The sequence below is a fragment of the Meleagris gallopavo genome, chromosome 2 (genome assembly GCF_905368555.1).
Source record: "Meleagris gallopavo chromosome 2, MGAL_WU_HG_1.1, whole genome shotgun sequence".
Classification (NCBI taxonomy): domain Eukaryota; kingdom Metazoa; phylum Chordata; class Aves; order Galliformes; family Phasianidae; genus Meleagris; species Meleagris gallopavo.
The window spans coordinates 86,241,175-86,258,237 of NC_139405.1; the positions used below are offsets into that span (position 1 = coordinate 86,241,175).

The following is a 17,063-nucleotide window of genomic DNA, read 5'->3' on the forward strand; positions in this document are numbered from 1 at the left end:
GTCAGTGCTGTCCTTTGTAAGGATGGTGAACAAGATGTCCAAGCAATTGCAAACATCAGGAATGAGATCCTTGGCTGGTCTGTGTAGGAAGATAATGTCTCCCTAACAAAGAGCTTGAAGGTAAAAAAGACAAGAAAACCTGCATGTTTATGTGCAGAAGTGTGCTCTGTGATTGCATTTATTTTAGGTATTTGTAAACTTAGAAATGTGCTTTGCATTAAACAACTGTTTGAGGTCATGGAATTGCTTATGATTGAAAGCACAGTGCCATTAACCAGGAGGTGAAACATGATGAAAAGGTGAAGGGGATATTCAAAGAAGTGAACAGCAACTGCAGTAATAAAAAACAGAGTGGGGAGCACTGGAAGAATGGAAGTAGGTAAGCAGGGAGAACAGAATAAGAAAATCTGTTATGTAAGGGCAGTAAGGAGGAGGATAGGGTCCAAAGTTGCTCTCCTAGTACTCTGTGTGAGTTCTGCTGGTGCACATGGTGGTGAAATTACAGTAGGTGTACCTCTTCATACTCCAGCTCCTTCCAATGAGCAGTTTTACCTGAGGCAGCACACTGTGGGGAGACTGGCTCCCAGCAGTCCTGCTCCACTCATGGTGCTTTGCTCTCAGGTTTGTGCGTGCATACAAACACACACAACCTGAAAATGTGGCTTTGGCCACAAAACCACAGTCTAGCCCCTTATGTCCTTAGCTTCTGCGGTCAAGCGCAATCAACTTCTGTTCCTCAGGAGTAAAGCAAAATGTACTTTGTAGATAGATTTATTCACGTGGTATCTTCATTCTCTTTGGGGAAGAATCTTGTGTTATGGGCCAGAGGTGGTTTTTGTGGTTGGACCAGTTTTTATGTGGAAGAGTAGAGCTTTCTTGGCATGACATGAAAATGCACAGTTATTTAAAAAAAAATAAACAGACTTTGAGTTGTATTTTATGTATGTATATAGTTATATGCATGCATACATACTTGTTTTATTTATATTACTTCTTTGTAATGCACTTTTGCCAGTCAGGATAAAGTATTAAATTGAAAGTTCTTACTGCCAGTGTTAGAATGTATTTATTTACAATGCAGATATAAAACTTGCTTTCTGTCAAGAAAAATCTCCAGTGGAGTTCATTTGCAAGTAGGCTTCATTTGACTTTTACTTCACAAAGTACACCAGGAAGAGTATAATCACATGAAGAATTTGTCCCAATTGATGTAAAACACACAAAATTAATTACAAATTAATTCAGCTTTGTTAGACATTCTCCTCCCCAAAGACTTTATGGAATGCATATATTAGTATGAAGGGAAATTTCAGTAGACGAGATGTGTTCGGTTACACTGATTCTGTCTCCTTTCTTGAAAAGCAAAATACAAAAGAATTCTACAGGAGAGCCCTGTGTTTGTGTAGCCACATAGTGCCATAGTGCCACATGGAGCAGTATTTGCAGCTAGGTTCTCTGGGAAAGAGAAAAACCCCAGAAACTGAATTGCTTTTTTTCTCGTAACCTTTGCTCAATTATTTTTAACACCGTAGAAATTCTTCTTATCAAAAGCTACATAGAACTGTTAGAGACTTCATCAGTATGTAGTTCATTCGATTTTGGCTTTTATTTTCAAAATAAAGGAGGTTGTTAAAGGTTGTTGTCTTCTAACTAGACTCTATAGGATTTTTTAGCTAGCCTGAGTATTCCTACCAGTTAGCTTGAACTAAGAGTTTAATTGGTTTATGTTGGTTGTATAAAATGTCTGTCCTCCAGTTTTCACTTTGAGTGGAGATAATGTTAAGAAAATAATCAGAGATTTTCTATGTGCTCAAATAAGAAATGGAAAGTATTGCACTTCCCACAAACACCCTAATAGGTACCAACTTTCCACAGGTTTTACTACGGTTAGGAACTATGTTAGAAAGCATACTTAAAGAGCTTTTGTGAACTATTGCTTTTGAAAGTGACTGCTGCATGTGAAAGCTTTCAGAGAATATGTTTAAAAATGGTAAAATACCTTTTTAAATGTGACTAGAATCATTTTGCAGTGTAATAAATATGGACCTGGACCTATTGCAGTCACATACTGACCTGATAACGTGACAGAGCACCCTCTGCATTCAGTGAGGACCTGCTTGTTACTGATGTGGCTGGGAATAAGCACAGATGATAGGATCTCAAAAATGCTTTACCCACCTTTTACTGCTATAGAACGTATTTTTAGTTTGAGAAGCCAGAGCTGAGTTTCTGTTTGACATAATCTACAATGTTTTGGCTGCTCGGTGGAGCAGGCAGAATACGTGAGAAGGGAGAGTTTGCCTCACGTGACTTAAATATTTTAATACGTAGCGACTGTATCAAAGCAGCGAACAAACAAACAGTGTGGTGCTTTTGTATTTCCTGCATGAAGCGTCTCCTGCTCACTGCCGAACTGGGAGAGACTCAGCTCATCGTAGTTAATGCCCTGGCTAAGTTATGACACTGAGTGCCATATGCTGTCCTTACACCGGGGGCTGCATTGTGGCTGCGCTGACAGCTCCGCTCACTCAGGCGGTAGAGGTCTCTGTTCATTACGGGTTAATTTATGCTGCTGAACAGATTGCTTCTGGTGTACCGTCACAAATTATCCGTGGGTCTTAAGCAGAACACGTTGGCTCCCCAAAGCGGAAAACGAGCCTGTTCGAGCGGTGTTGGTTGCACGGGCCCCTCCGCTGCCCGCGCCCCCGCCCTGCGTTGTCCCGGCCCGGCCGCAGCGCCGAGGCCGCCCTGCGGGGGGCAGCGAGCAGCAGGGGCCGGGCACCTCCTCCCGCCGCGGCCGAGCGGTGCGCGGAGGCCGGGCGGGGTGGGTGGCGGTAGCAGATGTTGCCTGAAGAATGAGAAAGGGCGTTCCTTCCAGCTCGGCGCTGGGAGGACGCCCGTCAGCTCGCGGGAAGCCGAGCGAGCTTATCGACTTGGCTGGATGCTACCCGCCGGCGTGCGCGGCCGGATCGCTTTTTCCTCGCCTTCTCGTTCGGCCGGGGAGGAGCGGGGAGCGCCGTGCCAGCCGCCGCCTGCAGCCGGGACCGGCCCAGCCCGCGCCGAGCCGAAGCTGCCGTGCCTTCGCGGGAGACGCCGCGGTTGTGTTCCGCCGCGGCTGCCTTAAACGGGAGAGCGGCTCTCCAGAACGGAGCGAGGAAAGCGCCGGGCCGGCCGCCTGGATCCTGACGCGGGGGAACTAACGGCTGAGTCGTCTGGGATCCTAGGAAACTATATTTACCTATGAAACTTGTGAAGAGCTTGGGACGAGGAGGGAGTAAGCTGCCTCTCGGGTCGAAGTTATTTATAGCTGCTGCCAAAGAAGCGAAGGGCTGTTTTATTCTTCGTGCTGCTTTGGATTTAACTTGTTTCCACCCCCAAGATTTTCTCAGTGCCTTGGTCTGAGCCGTGCGCAGGCACCGGGGGGTCTGCCTTCCCGAGCTCCGGTACGATGCTTTATTTATAAAGGAGATGGAATTCTTGGACCCGGCTAAATGGATTACAGCTAATCAGTCACCTCCAAGAGATAATGTGCTGCCTTCGGTAATGCTCGCTCAATTGGAAGGCTTAATCTGCAGATTTAAGATATGCATTCTGACCTGAAGAAATAAGAGCAGTGTTCCATGCAGGGTTTTAAACATTGAAGCCACTGCTGGTTTTTGCTATACTCGGTTTTCCTGTGATATTGGAAGGTTTCTGTTCCTTTCTCACTCAAGCACTTTGTGTTTTCAAGGGAAAAAGAGAAAAAAACCCAAACAACCAGTAACTCACATCCAGGTAAAACTGCATTTAAACCAGTGCACTGATGACAACCTTAACCACCTCATAAGTTATCATGTATGTTTTATATCTATGCATCCTGTGCTGAGGGCAAGTTTACTGTAGTTTTTTAGGCAGATGATGTTTTCTAAATGTTTCCCTCCTTTCCGAAAGTAGAAGAATTGTAGTATCTTGTGTGAACCCTTGCAAAATGGGGAAGCCACTTAGCAGGCCGGACTGTTTACGTCAGAATCCTCCGTGTGTGGGCAAAGGAGAAGAGGATGAAGACCTGAACATCGAGGACTGTTATGTTCCCCAGAGGTCCATCTATGACACTGTGCGGCTCAATGAGCAGATCGATTCGGGATCCAAGGGCAGCCTCTCCTCCAGACACTTCACGGACCGGACCTTACCCTACAGTCACCGAACACTGGATATCGGCACTCTGTGCTCCAATGGTGCCCTGACGTCCTCCAGTGCTTTTGAGCTCCGAAGCCGTGAGGCCAAGAAGTTAGATGAGAAAATGATCTTTGATGCTCTCAAGCTGAACGGCGATGTCATTCGAACGGGGGGATTGCCCAAAACGAAGTCTCACACAGAGAAAAAGGAGCACAGGCGGTCGTGGAGAATGTTTGTCCCGCCCAACTTTTCAGATTACACAAATAAAAGCGAATGCTCATTCAGTGAAACTGGTGACCTGTCAGATACAGCTAAATCAGGCAAATGCAAGTGGGGTACGAATTCTCTGACCTCAGAAGAAGATGATTCTGGTTTGTGCAGCCCTCCAACAGAAAGGGAAGAAAAACAAGATACGCTCTTAGCAGGGGAGCGAATGCAGGCACAGACTTTGTCTTCTGCAGAAGACATCCAGGCAGTAGGTCAGCTCAGCCCATTCTTTCCAGCTCTTTGCAGAGAGCAGCAAGCCCCAGTGCTTGCAAGCAGCAGTGTTTTTGTCAGAGAGAGCTGCAGGCTGACTTCATGTGACATTGTGCCCTCTGGAAAAGTCAAACAAAGCAATTCACAGAAATGTGAGAGTGACCAGGAAGAGATGGGTGGAAAATACACTTACTTAGAAAGTTTCAGAAAGGAAACTCTGACACATGGCCATCCTCTTCAAGGTGATGGAGGAAGCATTTCCCTGAGTGAAAATGGAGTGGAAAATGGCTATAACATACGTGGAAAAATTAAAACTCAGGTCACAATAGTGGATGGGAATGATGTGGATGGTACTCCTCCTCAATTAGATGGTTATTGTATGAACGTTGCTGTAAATAATAGTGACGTGGATTTAGCAAAATACGAGATTTTATCTGATCCAGGGGATTCGAGTATAGCAGATGCAGGCTCAAATGAAATGACATTTTCTGTTCAGCAGCTTGAATTAGATTGCACTGTAAACTGTCCAAAAGCTATCCCAGGGAGGAGTGAAAGCAATATCTGGACTACAGGCATACAAGAAACCTTAGATACAGTCTGCAATGGCCTATTGTCTAATAAGGTAATTAAAAAAAATCCACTTGTGAAATAGTTGTAATGTAACCTTAAACAAACTTGCTTATAGTTTTCTTTACGCTTGACTCTTGTTGGAAACGTTTTGTGTTTTATTGATTCAGCAGATGTAGTGGTCAGAGACACTCGTGCAGCACACACAAGATGTCCCAAATAGGTGTGGTGGTCAGTTCGGAAAATGAACAAGGGGCAATTTCTGACAGGGGTGATTACTTCCAGCTGTTCAGTGCATGGTTATTTATTGTCCAGATGGTGTCTGTTACTCTTGATTCGGAGAGCCTCACTGTGCACTGATGTTCGTGTTCATTTCTTACACAGATTGTGGTTAAAGGCAATGCCATTCAAGGGCAGCTACAGCCCATTTATTCAGGGCTGAGCTGCCTTACTCATAAAGGTATAAGCAACAGTATCAGATTGTTGTGGTTTCCAAGGCACGTAGATTAAAGGCTCACTGCGTGTTCTGAAAGCCTTCCTTTGCATTTGCGTGCCTGAAAGTAGATCTGACGGCATGGCAGTGTTTTACAGGCACTGGGTCTTACAGTGCTCTCAGAGTAGTGGGTGAGGTAGGAGCTTTGTAATAAGGAAAGGGTGTTTATCACGTCTGTAATTTCTTTCTCTGGTTGAAATCTGAGATACTTCAAGCTTTGTTGCTAAGTTGTTTGGGTAAACTTTGGCCTCAGCAATAATTGTAATTTATTTTAAGCTTCTCTTTGCAAAGAACGCTTGTGTTTTTAAGGGGCAGGTTATGGAGATCAGTCCTTCGTGGCAGGACATTGCTTTCAAAAGATGAGGCTTTATGGGACATAAAAGAATTTGTTGTTGGTTCAGTGTAAAAAGATTATTCTGCCTTCTCTCTAAAGTCAGGAAAAATAGGAACATTTTCCCTTTTCTGGGAGCAGCAGCTGGTTGCATGCTGTAAGTTTTCATGTAACCACAGCCCTAGAGTCTTCAGGGCTTTTTCTTTTTTGTCCACAATAACAAAATTCGTATGGATGCTTAGTTGATTTTACATCCCCCTTCCCCTCCCCCCCCTTGCTTGGTATAGCTTTGCCCTAGCTTCTAGATTGACTTGTCAAGCTCCTGGAAGTGTGCTCAGCCACCTGAGGGCTGCTGCTTTCAAAGAAATCACTTGCCATACTGTGTTCCGTGCAAAAGAGGAGTCATTGGTATGTTTGAAGTGATTCCTTCTTTTCAGAATGCTGAGAAAGGTTGCTTTGAATGCGCTAAATGTACACCAAAACTGTTACTGAATGCTGCTATAGAAATAGAAGGATTTAGGGTCAAAAGTTGAGCATTCTTTAGCATTGTTTATTCATTGGTTATTTTTCACTGGCCTGTGTAATTAATTCAGGGGCTTTGGGCCATTTTCTGATCTCATTGACACTGGTATCGTTTCAGCCTCATTCAGTTGAATACAAGTGGTGATTTACATTGCTGATGCTAATGGTAATAATCTGGCTCTGAAAAGCCTCAAGTACCTGAAAAAGTAAAATAAAGCAAACAGAAAACTGTTCAAATTGTTATTTGGGTGCTGTCAAAACCCTGGTGATTTGCAAGAATGTTTCTGAATTAAAAACCATTCTCGTGGGTGTCCTCTGTGACATCCTCTGTGATGTTTCAGCAGCATCTCTACTGCTTCCTCATTTTATTATGCTTATATTCTCATAAAACCTCCCTTAAAATCATTCTTTCTTCATAGTTTCTTTAACTTGAAAGTTTTACTTTTGTCCTAACTTGGCAAAAAATGCCCAGTTGTCTGTCTTGGTGTTTGCTTGTTTATGTAAAGACAATTTACAGTCTTTCTGTGCCTTTTTTTTTTTTTTTGTACAGTTTATACAGACAGATAATTGAACAGATAGATGCATTCCTCTGGTCTTCATATTTTTCCTTGTTGTGAAGATCTTCTCCCTCTCTCTCTCTCTTTCTCCCCTTTCTTCCCATCTAGAACTACTAATGGAAATGTATATCATCCTACCTCAGTGGTGTACTACGTTTATTTTGTTTAGATGAAGTCTATTATGTCTTTTGTTTGTTTGTTTTGTTTCGGTTTTTGTTTTTTTAAGGAAGGTTCTGGTAAGGAATGGTTTCCTTTCTTTTGGATATCAGTCAGCAAATTCAGCACATACATATATACATATGTATTATTTTTGCATAGTGTGATGTACAAGGAGAACTTTATTTTTCATGGTGTCCTGGTTTTCCAAATGCAGGTGTTCCAGAAAGAAGAAATTGAGCCCCTGCAGGTTAAACAACAGGAGGTGAACTGGTTGGGCCAAGGCCTTATTCAAAGTGCTGCTAAAAGCACCAACACAGAAAGCCTTGAACATGACCTTGAAGATGTTAACACTCGGTGGAAAACTCTCAATAAGAAGGTTATTATTTTGTATACTCTTCTGCTTTTGTCATGTCCTATGTTTTCCTTACTTATTTACTTACATCTTTCAAAACACAGGAAATTAAATATTCAGTTATGTTATTTTACACAATAACTTCAGTAGTAATTCTAAGGATAAGATTTATATCGCTAGTTGCCAGAGATATTAGCTGTCATTATAAAGTTCTGTCAAACTTTCAGTAGGTCTCTCATGGCTTTTCATTGAGGGAAGAGTCCTCCAGGGCTCTGGATTCCTTTCTGCTTCAGCAGAACAGAGAAGTTTGATAACTCAGTGAAAGAGGCAAAAACTGTGACACTCTCATGGGAAAGGTAGCAATGTCATTTGTAGTCTGCTGCTTTGGAGCAGTCCCTTTTTGGTATTTTTTCACATTTCTTCACTGTTCTATTTGTGTACACTGGCTATGGTCAGTGCAGGACACAGTGATTCAACCCAGCTTAGTGTGACTAGTGGCACGTTTCCTTTATAGTAAGTTCCTTAAGTGTTGCCTGAAAGTTTGGAAGGTGCTACTGCTTTGGAAAACTTTTGCTGTAGATTTTTTTCTCTATGCCTTAAAGGCTTATCTTCCTGAAGTAGTTGCTGTTGAAAATGGCGGGGATGGGAAGTCGAAATAGCATTCAGTTTCTGCTGCTCTTTGTGTTCCCAAAGGGGTGATGCAGCAGAGGCACAGACACTTGTGATTCACCTATTTGTCCTATCCTTTCCTATGTCTTCTTTCCTTTGAAGGCGTTATTGCCCCTCAATTGCTTCTCAGGATTCCTGGCTCAGTCTTTTTGTAGGGAAAATGAAGAGCATAAGAAATACAAACATCCTGTCAGTGTAATTCATAATACTGTAGCAAAATGAAACAGGAGCCTCTCTTGTAATGGACTACTAGAGCAGACTCGTTTACTCAGTCAACCTCTTTTTGGTGGATGACTGTAGAGATTAATGGTAAATTGTGCAATAGTGCTGTTACAAAAACCTATGAAAGTGAGAGTATGTGGTGATGATATTGCCAAGTGTTAAGCAAAGAAAAAAAAAAAGTACAGTCAGATGCTCTACTTTCTTTCAGGTGGCCCAACGTGCAGCACAATTGCAGGAAGCCCTCCTTCACTGCGGGAGATTTCAGGATGCCCTTGAATCTCTGCTTAGTTGGCTCATTGATACAGAAGAACTTGTGGCTAATCAAAAACCACCATCTGCCGAATTCAAAGTTGTGAAGGCCCAAATACAAGAGCAGAAAGTAAGTAAAATATGTCCAGTCTCTTTCTTCTCTCTGGAGAAATGAGAAGAAATCTTTATGTCTGTCAAAGCATGAGATCTCTTCAAGTATACTGAGTTATATTTGACGGCCACCCATTTGGTACTCCAGAGTCTGTCCAGGCTGGGAGAAGTGCCCGCCTTCTAGGAGCACAGGATGGAGTGTGACACAGCAGTCTGAGCTCTAAATAGAATTATTAAAATTCTCTTGGAAGTAAATGTTAAAGTTCGTTGGAAAATAACATAATTTTATTGGAATAGATCAATGAATTTCATTGTATCTCAAAGAAATAATGTGTAGATTATATCATTGATTTTTTGTATCTATTTGCACAATTGCCTTTGTGTTGCCAAATCTGGAAGAACCTTTTCATGGCACTCTCATGAATGATCCTACAAAATACATCAAATATTTTAAATGGTATGTTTTCTTAAGTGGTATTCGGTATAACTTGTTACCCTGTATATTTGCTCTTGGGGTTGCCTCATGTTTTCACTCTAAAGAAACCTAGGAGGTCTTTTGGACTTGGTGATGCTCTGCTGCTGTTGAGAAACTAAAACGAGCACGTATGTGGGGCCTGCGAGGAGGAGTGTCTATATTTGACTAACATTAGTCACAACATCACAATATAAGCATTGCTTTTTTTTTTTTTTTCTTTAAGAGTTTTTCAAGAAGTCTAGCTCCATCTGTTTTTACCCTTGTAATGTTACAGTGTTCCTTAATAACTTCATATGTCACTGCTTTCACTCTAGCTTCTCCAGAGGCTGTTGGATGACCGAAAGCCTACTGTTGAGGTAATCAAGCGTGAAGGGGAGAAAATTGCAGAGTCAGCAGAACCTGCTGATAAAGTGAAAATCTTGAAGCAGTTGAGTTTGCTGGATAGTCGATGGGATGCATTGCTCACTAAAGCTGAAATAAGGTATTTCAAATTCTTTCATAGCTTTGAGTAATACAGATATAGCATGTGATGGATGGTCAAAAGCAGTATGTGGAACTCCCTAATGTAAATATTTTAAGTAATATCATCCTTGTTAGTACATTAAATTACTGTATCTTGAAGTTGATGTAATAGGTCCTCTGAAGAAAAAAGTGGGAAGTAGGGACTTGAAAAGAGCAAAAGCTTGTAACAGAATTGTAGCCTGGGATGTAACAATCTGTCTATGTATATTCTGAACAGTTTATCGCTGTTAGTTCATTAGTTTCTTCATTTAAAAACCACATCTCCTGTTTTGTGTAGAGTCAAGTGTGGATTTGAGACTTAACAAATAATAACAATGTTTCATTGGAACTTCAGAATCCTGACCTGCTGCTACAAAGAGGTGGCATTCCTCCTTTTGCTGTTCAGTGTTATCCATATAATTAGGTTTCTATACCGTAGTAACCCTGGTGCTGCCAGTTGTTGATGTTCTTACTCAAGTTGCTAAGCTGCATTAATTCTCGAGAAAAAAGGACCACTGAAGTATGTACATGTATGTACATTCTGCAGTGCAGAAAACACTCTGCTAGGGATTGCAGTCCAGCTCAAGTTCCAATTCAGAAAGACACAGTATCTACATATACACACACTTAGATATTTTTGAGTTGCCTGTTTATAAAATATATGGCAAGTTATGAACTGTAAAGCATCTGAAGACATCGGTGTTTAAAGGACTTTGCTGAATGTATTTTCTGGGTAGGGATTTTAAGAACAGCCTTGTAGTAGGGAGAGAAGAGTATGCATAAGTGACCTGAAAAAAAATATGTAATTGAGAATGAGAAAGGATTTGGAAAGTTTAGGAAAATTGTTTTAAGTGAGCAGTAAAACTTTACACTGAAGAGCAAATGGATGGATTGGGATTTGAGCAATTAGAGTAACATTAAATTCAGCTGTGTTGTCTTTTACTTCTCCTGCTAGCCTCTATAGTTCCTTTACTCTGAATCTCTTTTGCTATTTCATACTAAAGATACAATTATTCAATTATTCAATTGGTAGAGTAAGCCACTAATAGATTATTCTTTCTTTTTTCTTCTTTCTTTTTTTTTATTTATTTATTTATTTATTTATTTATTGGAGGAATCTGAGTCATTGGTGGAGTAAATGTTAATGTCATTTTTAATTTAATATTCTTTTCCCAATCTGGTGATACTTAATTAAAAATCAAATTGCAGCTTTTCCCAAGCTATCTATTAGTTGCAGGCTTGTCTCCATTTTGCTTTGCCAGTCTCTAGAAATGAAAAGATCTGAAGATCAGACCACGATTCTGAAAACTAAGTAGAGTATTTCTGTGAGCATTATATAGCTGACTGTGGCAGGTCTGTAGGGTCTCCCTTGTTTGTAAGTCTAGGGAAGCATGTATAAGCATAGCTTTTACCTGTAATAAGATTTCCTGCTGAAAGACAACACTCTGATGTTTTTTATGTGGGAAAAAATATCTCTTAAAAGTCTTCTTGAGGGAAATTTTCTCAGCAGTGGCTGTAGAGAAGGCTTCCTGTAATCAAGAACTTTCTCTGAGATGTAATAATCTGAAACAGAAGGGTTTTAGATACTTCTTTTTTATTTTGGAGGTCAAGTCTTAGTGCTTTATTACCATTGTCTCATTAGTTTCAAAGTAGAGTGAAGTAAAGCCACATAGTTCTGTTCACATCATTGAACAAATGTTAGAAGATAATGTACAGTGCTGAGGTAGTGTGATCATACGTTCTGGTTCAGTAAAGTCTTTATCTAACTTTAAAAGGTGTAATCACAGAATCACAGAATTGCAGGGGTTGGAAGGGACCTCAAGAGATCGTCCAGTCCAACACCCTGCTAAAGCAGATGCCCTACAGTAGGCTCTTTCTCTTGGGATGTTTATAGGAACCGTCAGTTGGAAGGCATCTCAGTGGTAGCACAGCAGTTTCATGAAGCTTTGGAGCCATTGGTGGAGTGGCTGTCAGCCACAGAGAAGAGACTTGCAAATGCTGAACCTATTGGAACACAGGCTTCCAAACTGCAACAGCAGATTTCTCAGCATAAAGTAAGATATGAACAACATATTTGCTCGTGCCGTTCTGTTTAAACTCATCTGTGAAGTAAGCACAATTGGGAAAGCTCTTGTGGTATACTTGTATTTTACTATACTTTTTTTTTCCTGTAATTTGAGTTTTATTCATTTGTGTTGGTAATATGTTCTTTTTAATTCAGTTTTTATTTAGTTCCACTTACATTTTTTTTATGTTTTTCTGATTTTCTTTTCCATTGTTCTTCATTATTTAAAAAAATATATAGGCCCTAGAAGATGATGTCCTAGCTCACAATAAGAGTTTGCTTCAGGCCATTAGCACTGGTCAGTCTCTAAAGACTATGAGCTCCAGGGAAGACAAAGATATGGTGCAGGAAAAGCTAGATTCTTCTCAGGCCCGATACATTGAGATTCAAGAGAAGAGCAACAGCAGGTCTGAACTTCTACAGCAAGCATACTGCAATGCTCAGATTTTTGGGGAGGACGAAGTTGAGTTGATGAACTGGCTGAATGAAGTCCATGATAAACTGAGCAAGTTGTCAGTCCAAGATTGCAACACAGAATTGCTTGAGAAACAGCACTCTGAACTACTGGTATTTTGATTTCTGTTCATTTATTATTTATTTTTATATGATTTACAATCCATATTTCATTTATTTTTCATTAATCTATTTTGTTTTAAATGGAAATATGCTTAATCCAAATAAAAATAGTGTTGTTTATTATGTCAGTGCTTACACAAGTGGCATTTTCTCTTAGGAGCTTCAGGAGGAGATTCTTCTCAGAAAACAAAATGTTGATTTGGCTATACAAAATGGCTTAGAGCTTCTCAAACAAACAACAGGTGAGACCTTTTAGAAAAGCACAATTTGCCAGGCTTTTTTTTTTTTTTTTTTTTTTTTCCTGTAATGATAAATGCTTATGAGAAGTTTTAAGTGGAATATGTAAATACTAGTAACAACCAAGTATTAGTAACAACCAATATGCTTGTTGGTTAAAGCACTTGTAGTTATCTATTTTAACAAAGGTATGAGATCAGAGTGGGTTATGTTTTGGAGCCAAATGTATTTTTAATATTAGTGAGCAAAAGTTAATTATTGCTTGTAGGGAATTTGGCCCTTGTTTTACTATTATTTTTAGTGGAAAATTGTTTTAGTGAACCTGCATTCCATTCCTAATATCAAGTTATGGACATTACTCTGGTTGGAGGGCTGTTTGGCTGGGGACACAGTCAGTTCCCTGGAGACATTCACAGAAGAACGAGATATTAGACTACCTTTTACTGCAAGAGGAAAGCTTTGTCCATTGGAGTTAATACTGTGGGAAAAGTTGCATTCCAGTTGTAAGCCATGTGTCTGCTCTGTAGATCAACACCTGTCCAGATTTTCCAGTGCTTGCAAAGTTCTTGAACTCCTTAAGACATACATATGGTTGAAGACGGGGAATCCTTCTCTGTTCCAAATTTAAACATTATGCATAATCTATAATGAAATCTGAATATAAATTTCAGGAGGTTGCTTTTATTTTAGCCTTTTGTTTTTAATGGATTGTAAAGAGAGCGTTCAGTTCAAGGAATTGTTTAAAATATCAGTGTAATGGAAAATCTAGTTAGTATTCCTGACTTTTTTCTTAGTATTTTCAGTAACATCTGCAATTTTTATAACCTTTTAAGAATTATTGTGAATTTAAGGATGGATTTTTTTAGAAGAACACTTGCATTAAATGTTGAGTCAAAGTCTTCACTTTCTGATAGTTTAGTAAAACAATAAAAAAGGCAGAAGATCAGATCGTACATTGAGGTAAACGTCATTGCTTTGTAGAATTAGTAAGGGTAGAATAATTTACAGGAGGTGAGGATTTGCCCCGTCTCCTTGTTTGGATCATTTTCTAAATTAAATACTGAGATTGCTGTGTTAGGTAAGGGCCGATGCTTAGGAATTTTTTTATTTTTAGGGATTTGTGTTTGCAAGAAATAACGTTCTTCTGTTATTTTAGGTGATGAAGTTATAATAATTCAAGATAAACTGGAAGGCATTAAAGTGAGATACAAAGATATTACAAAATTGAGCTCTGATGTGTCCAAGACCTTAGAGCAGGCCCTACAGCTTGCAGGTCAGCTGCACTCAACCCATGAGGAGCTCTGCAAATGGCTTGACAAAGTGGAAGTGGAATTACTGTCATATGAAACTCAAATACCACAGGGTGAAGAATTAAGCCAAGCACAAGAAAGACAAAAAGTAGGTTTTAGAATCTGTGAATTATCACTATATGATTTTGTGTTAACCTTTGGGAAGAAAATTGTTTTGTGAATAACTAATTTGACATTAGATCAGCTGTAATTGTAGCAGTAGTTAAGAATCATGCTTACTTTCCAGAGTCATTTGTTAAAATCCCACACAAAATTGGGTTGTGGTTTATTTTTAGCTCAGCAGCACAACATTTCTTTTTTGTTCAAGCAGCTACCTTACCCTGGGAAAACTCCAAAGTTGTCAAACAAAGTTATTTTGGTTCTTTAGTTATGACATGGATATCATCTTGTAAAATATGAAAAAGACAGCATTTAAAATACATTACTAATCTTGTTTAACAAAAAAAATACTTATTTAAAAAATAATATTGCAAGTTGGATGGTGAGGGCAGTGTTTTGAGTGGAAAAAAATGAAAAAATATATTTCCTTCAAATTACATATGTACTATATTAATACACATGAACATTTAATATATTAAGATGTTAATAAATTGAATTATTTATTTGTAGATTACATATAGATACAAAAAAGAAATGAATCATCACTGGGGCTTCCTGTACAGAAAAAGCTTGAAGGATTGTGTGATAATTTGACAGGAATATAATCCAATCATTTCTCATTTCAGAAATTGTTTGAATTCATGATATTTTGCTTCGTTTCATGCTTTAGTGGTGATTTAGTTCCTGATGGTGTGACAGGCTGCAACTAGTATGTGTTAGTTTTATTTTATTTGTTCGCTTCCTGAAGTACTCACAACTCATAAAATTTCAGAGAATTTCAAACTATCATATTGACTGGAGAAATGTTTTTAGTTACATACTCTGTAGAAAGCTTAGACTTACCCACATTTTTTGTCAAACAACTGACAAATATCAAAAAGCTAGTACAACTGAGCTGAAAATAATTGTGCTCATTTATCCCTTTGGTGTGCCTGGAAAACATTTCAGTTCTCTACTCAGTAGTTTAAAGAATAAAAAACATGTAAGCTGTTTGTGTGTTCAACTCATGCTGGCACATTTACTTCAAATGACCTTTTTCAGGAGTTGAAAAAAGAAGCAAAAACCAACAAAGCCTTACTGGACACTCTCAATGAAGTTGGCAGTGCCTTCTTGGAACTGGTGCCATGGAGGGCTAGAGAGGGGCTTGACAAGATGATAACAGAAGACAACGAACGATACAGATTAGTGAGTGACACAATCTCTCAGAAGGTGGATGAGATTGATGCTGCCATCCTGAGATCCCAGCAGGTACTGATAACCTGTTTTAGGACTATAATAAATGGCCTCTGGCAATGTGTACTTAAATAGAAGATGTCCTTTAATAGTGTTGCCAAACATTTCTTGTGCTCAGGCAACAAAAGACCTGTTTGAATGGAATGTGGCTCCACTGTAAAGATATGCATACCAGAAGGTATGCTGTTGTAATCATACGACTTTCTGTTGACAAAAGCTTCAGTCTTGTAGCTAACATTACTATAGCTATCCTATCGGTTCCTTAAGTGGGAGTTTTCTTGAGTAACAACTGAATCGTCCTTATCTTTCACAGATCATGTTAAGTAAAATATGGCTCAGCTTCCAGCCAGTTTTCCTGGATGCAGCATTGAAATCACTAATGTTGCCACACCTTCCAGCATCAGTTGATTGTCTAGCTTCCCTGTATTTTTGACAATTGAAAGCTGAATCTTATTATCTAAAATGTACTTGAGAGTTTAAGTAACAGTTGCTTTTACTCATATCCACAATGCTTTTCTTCTTGGGATTCAAAGCCTGAATTACTAAATATGTGAAGGTTTCAAAACACACACATGCATGTATGTGGGTACACTTTGAGAACTGACACTAATTACATTACTAAATGGACCCACTTCAAGGTCCATGTTTGTAAAAGCGTCATGAAGCGCAATTTTTCCACTGTCTGCCTACAGTTCAGGCATAAAAATATTGGTGGAGATTTTTCTTTCTGCTAATAGTTCCCGTAAATAGTTATAATAGGACAAGGAGAAACCGTATGTGACGATTTCAAAGTTTGTTGGAAGCCAACTGAAAGAGGCTGGCAGTAACTCAGATCTCCTTATTAGTGAGGTTAAAAATAACTTCATGTTTAACTTTTTAAGGGGTTTGGTATGAGTATTATTTTGTCTCCTTGAAACAAATCCTCAGCAACGAAGGGTGATTTTCTATGAGTGAAAAGAGGAAAAAGGAAGGCAGGCTCCTCCAGGAGCTCCTGGGCTTAATTAAGTACAAAAAGAAAGTCTATAAGGAGTGGAAGCAGAAACTGGTTACCTGGGAGGACTGCAAAGTTGTCCAAGCAGCCAGGGATCAGGTTAGGAAATCTAAAACCTAGATATTATGAAATCTAGCTAGGGGACATAAAGGGGAACAAGAAAAAATTCTACAGGTATATCAATGATACGATAAAAGGAAGGCTGGGGAAGATGTGGGCCCCCTCCAGAAGGAAACTGAAGACCTGGTCACGAAGGATATGGAGTAAGCTGAGGTGCTCAATGACTTCTTTGCCTTAGTCTTCACCAGCAAGGGCTCTGGCCACACCTCACAAGCTGCAGAAAGCAAAGGTAAGAATTTGGAGAAGAACATCTACCTTCTGTTAGAGAAGATCAGGTTTGAGAGCATCTAAAGAACCTGAAGGTGCGCAAGTCCATGGGACCTGATGAGATCCATCCATGGGTTCTGAGGGAACTGGCAGATAAAGTTGCCACGCTGCTTTGCAAGAGCCGGCAGTCTGGTGAAGTTCCCACTGTCTGGAAAAGGGAAAACATAACTCCCATTTTCAAGGTCAGGAAGAAGAGAAGATCCAGGGAACTACAGGCCAGTCAGATCTAGCACAATCATGGAGCAGATCCTCCTGAAGACCCTAATAAAGTACATGGAAAATAAAGACGAGGTGATTGGTGGTAATAACCAACATGGCTTCACCA

General features: G+C 39.8%; 1 protein-coding gene across 32 annotated transcripts in view; it reads left to right on the forward strand.

Annotated features, from left to right (window-relative positions):
• Positions 1-17,063, forward strand: part of DST (dystonin) — a 297,979-nt gene that overhangs the window by 223,725 nt on the left and 57,191 nt on the right. For all 32 annotated transcript variants that reach the window (XM_085217868.1, XM_085217869.1, XM_085217848.1 and 29 more), the window contains 8 exons: positions 7,476-7,637; positions 8,713-8,883; positions 9,654-9,820; positions 11,735-11,894; positions 12,146-12,472; positions 12,639-12,723; positions 13,875-14,116; positions 15,169-15,375. In XM_085217868.1, coding sequence (XP_085073994.1) covers positions 7,476-7,637; positions 8,713-8,883; positions 9,654-9,820; positions 11,735-11,894; positions 12,146-12,472; positions 12,639-12,723; positions 13,875-14,116; positions 15,169-15,375 — 1,521 coding nt within the window. The remainder of the gene's footprint in view (positions 1-7,475; positions 7,638-8,712; positions 8,884-9,653; positions 9,821-11,734; positions 11,895-12,145; positions 12,473-12,638; positions 12,724-13,874; positions 14,117-15,168; positions 15,376-17,063) is intronic.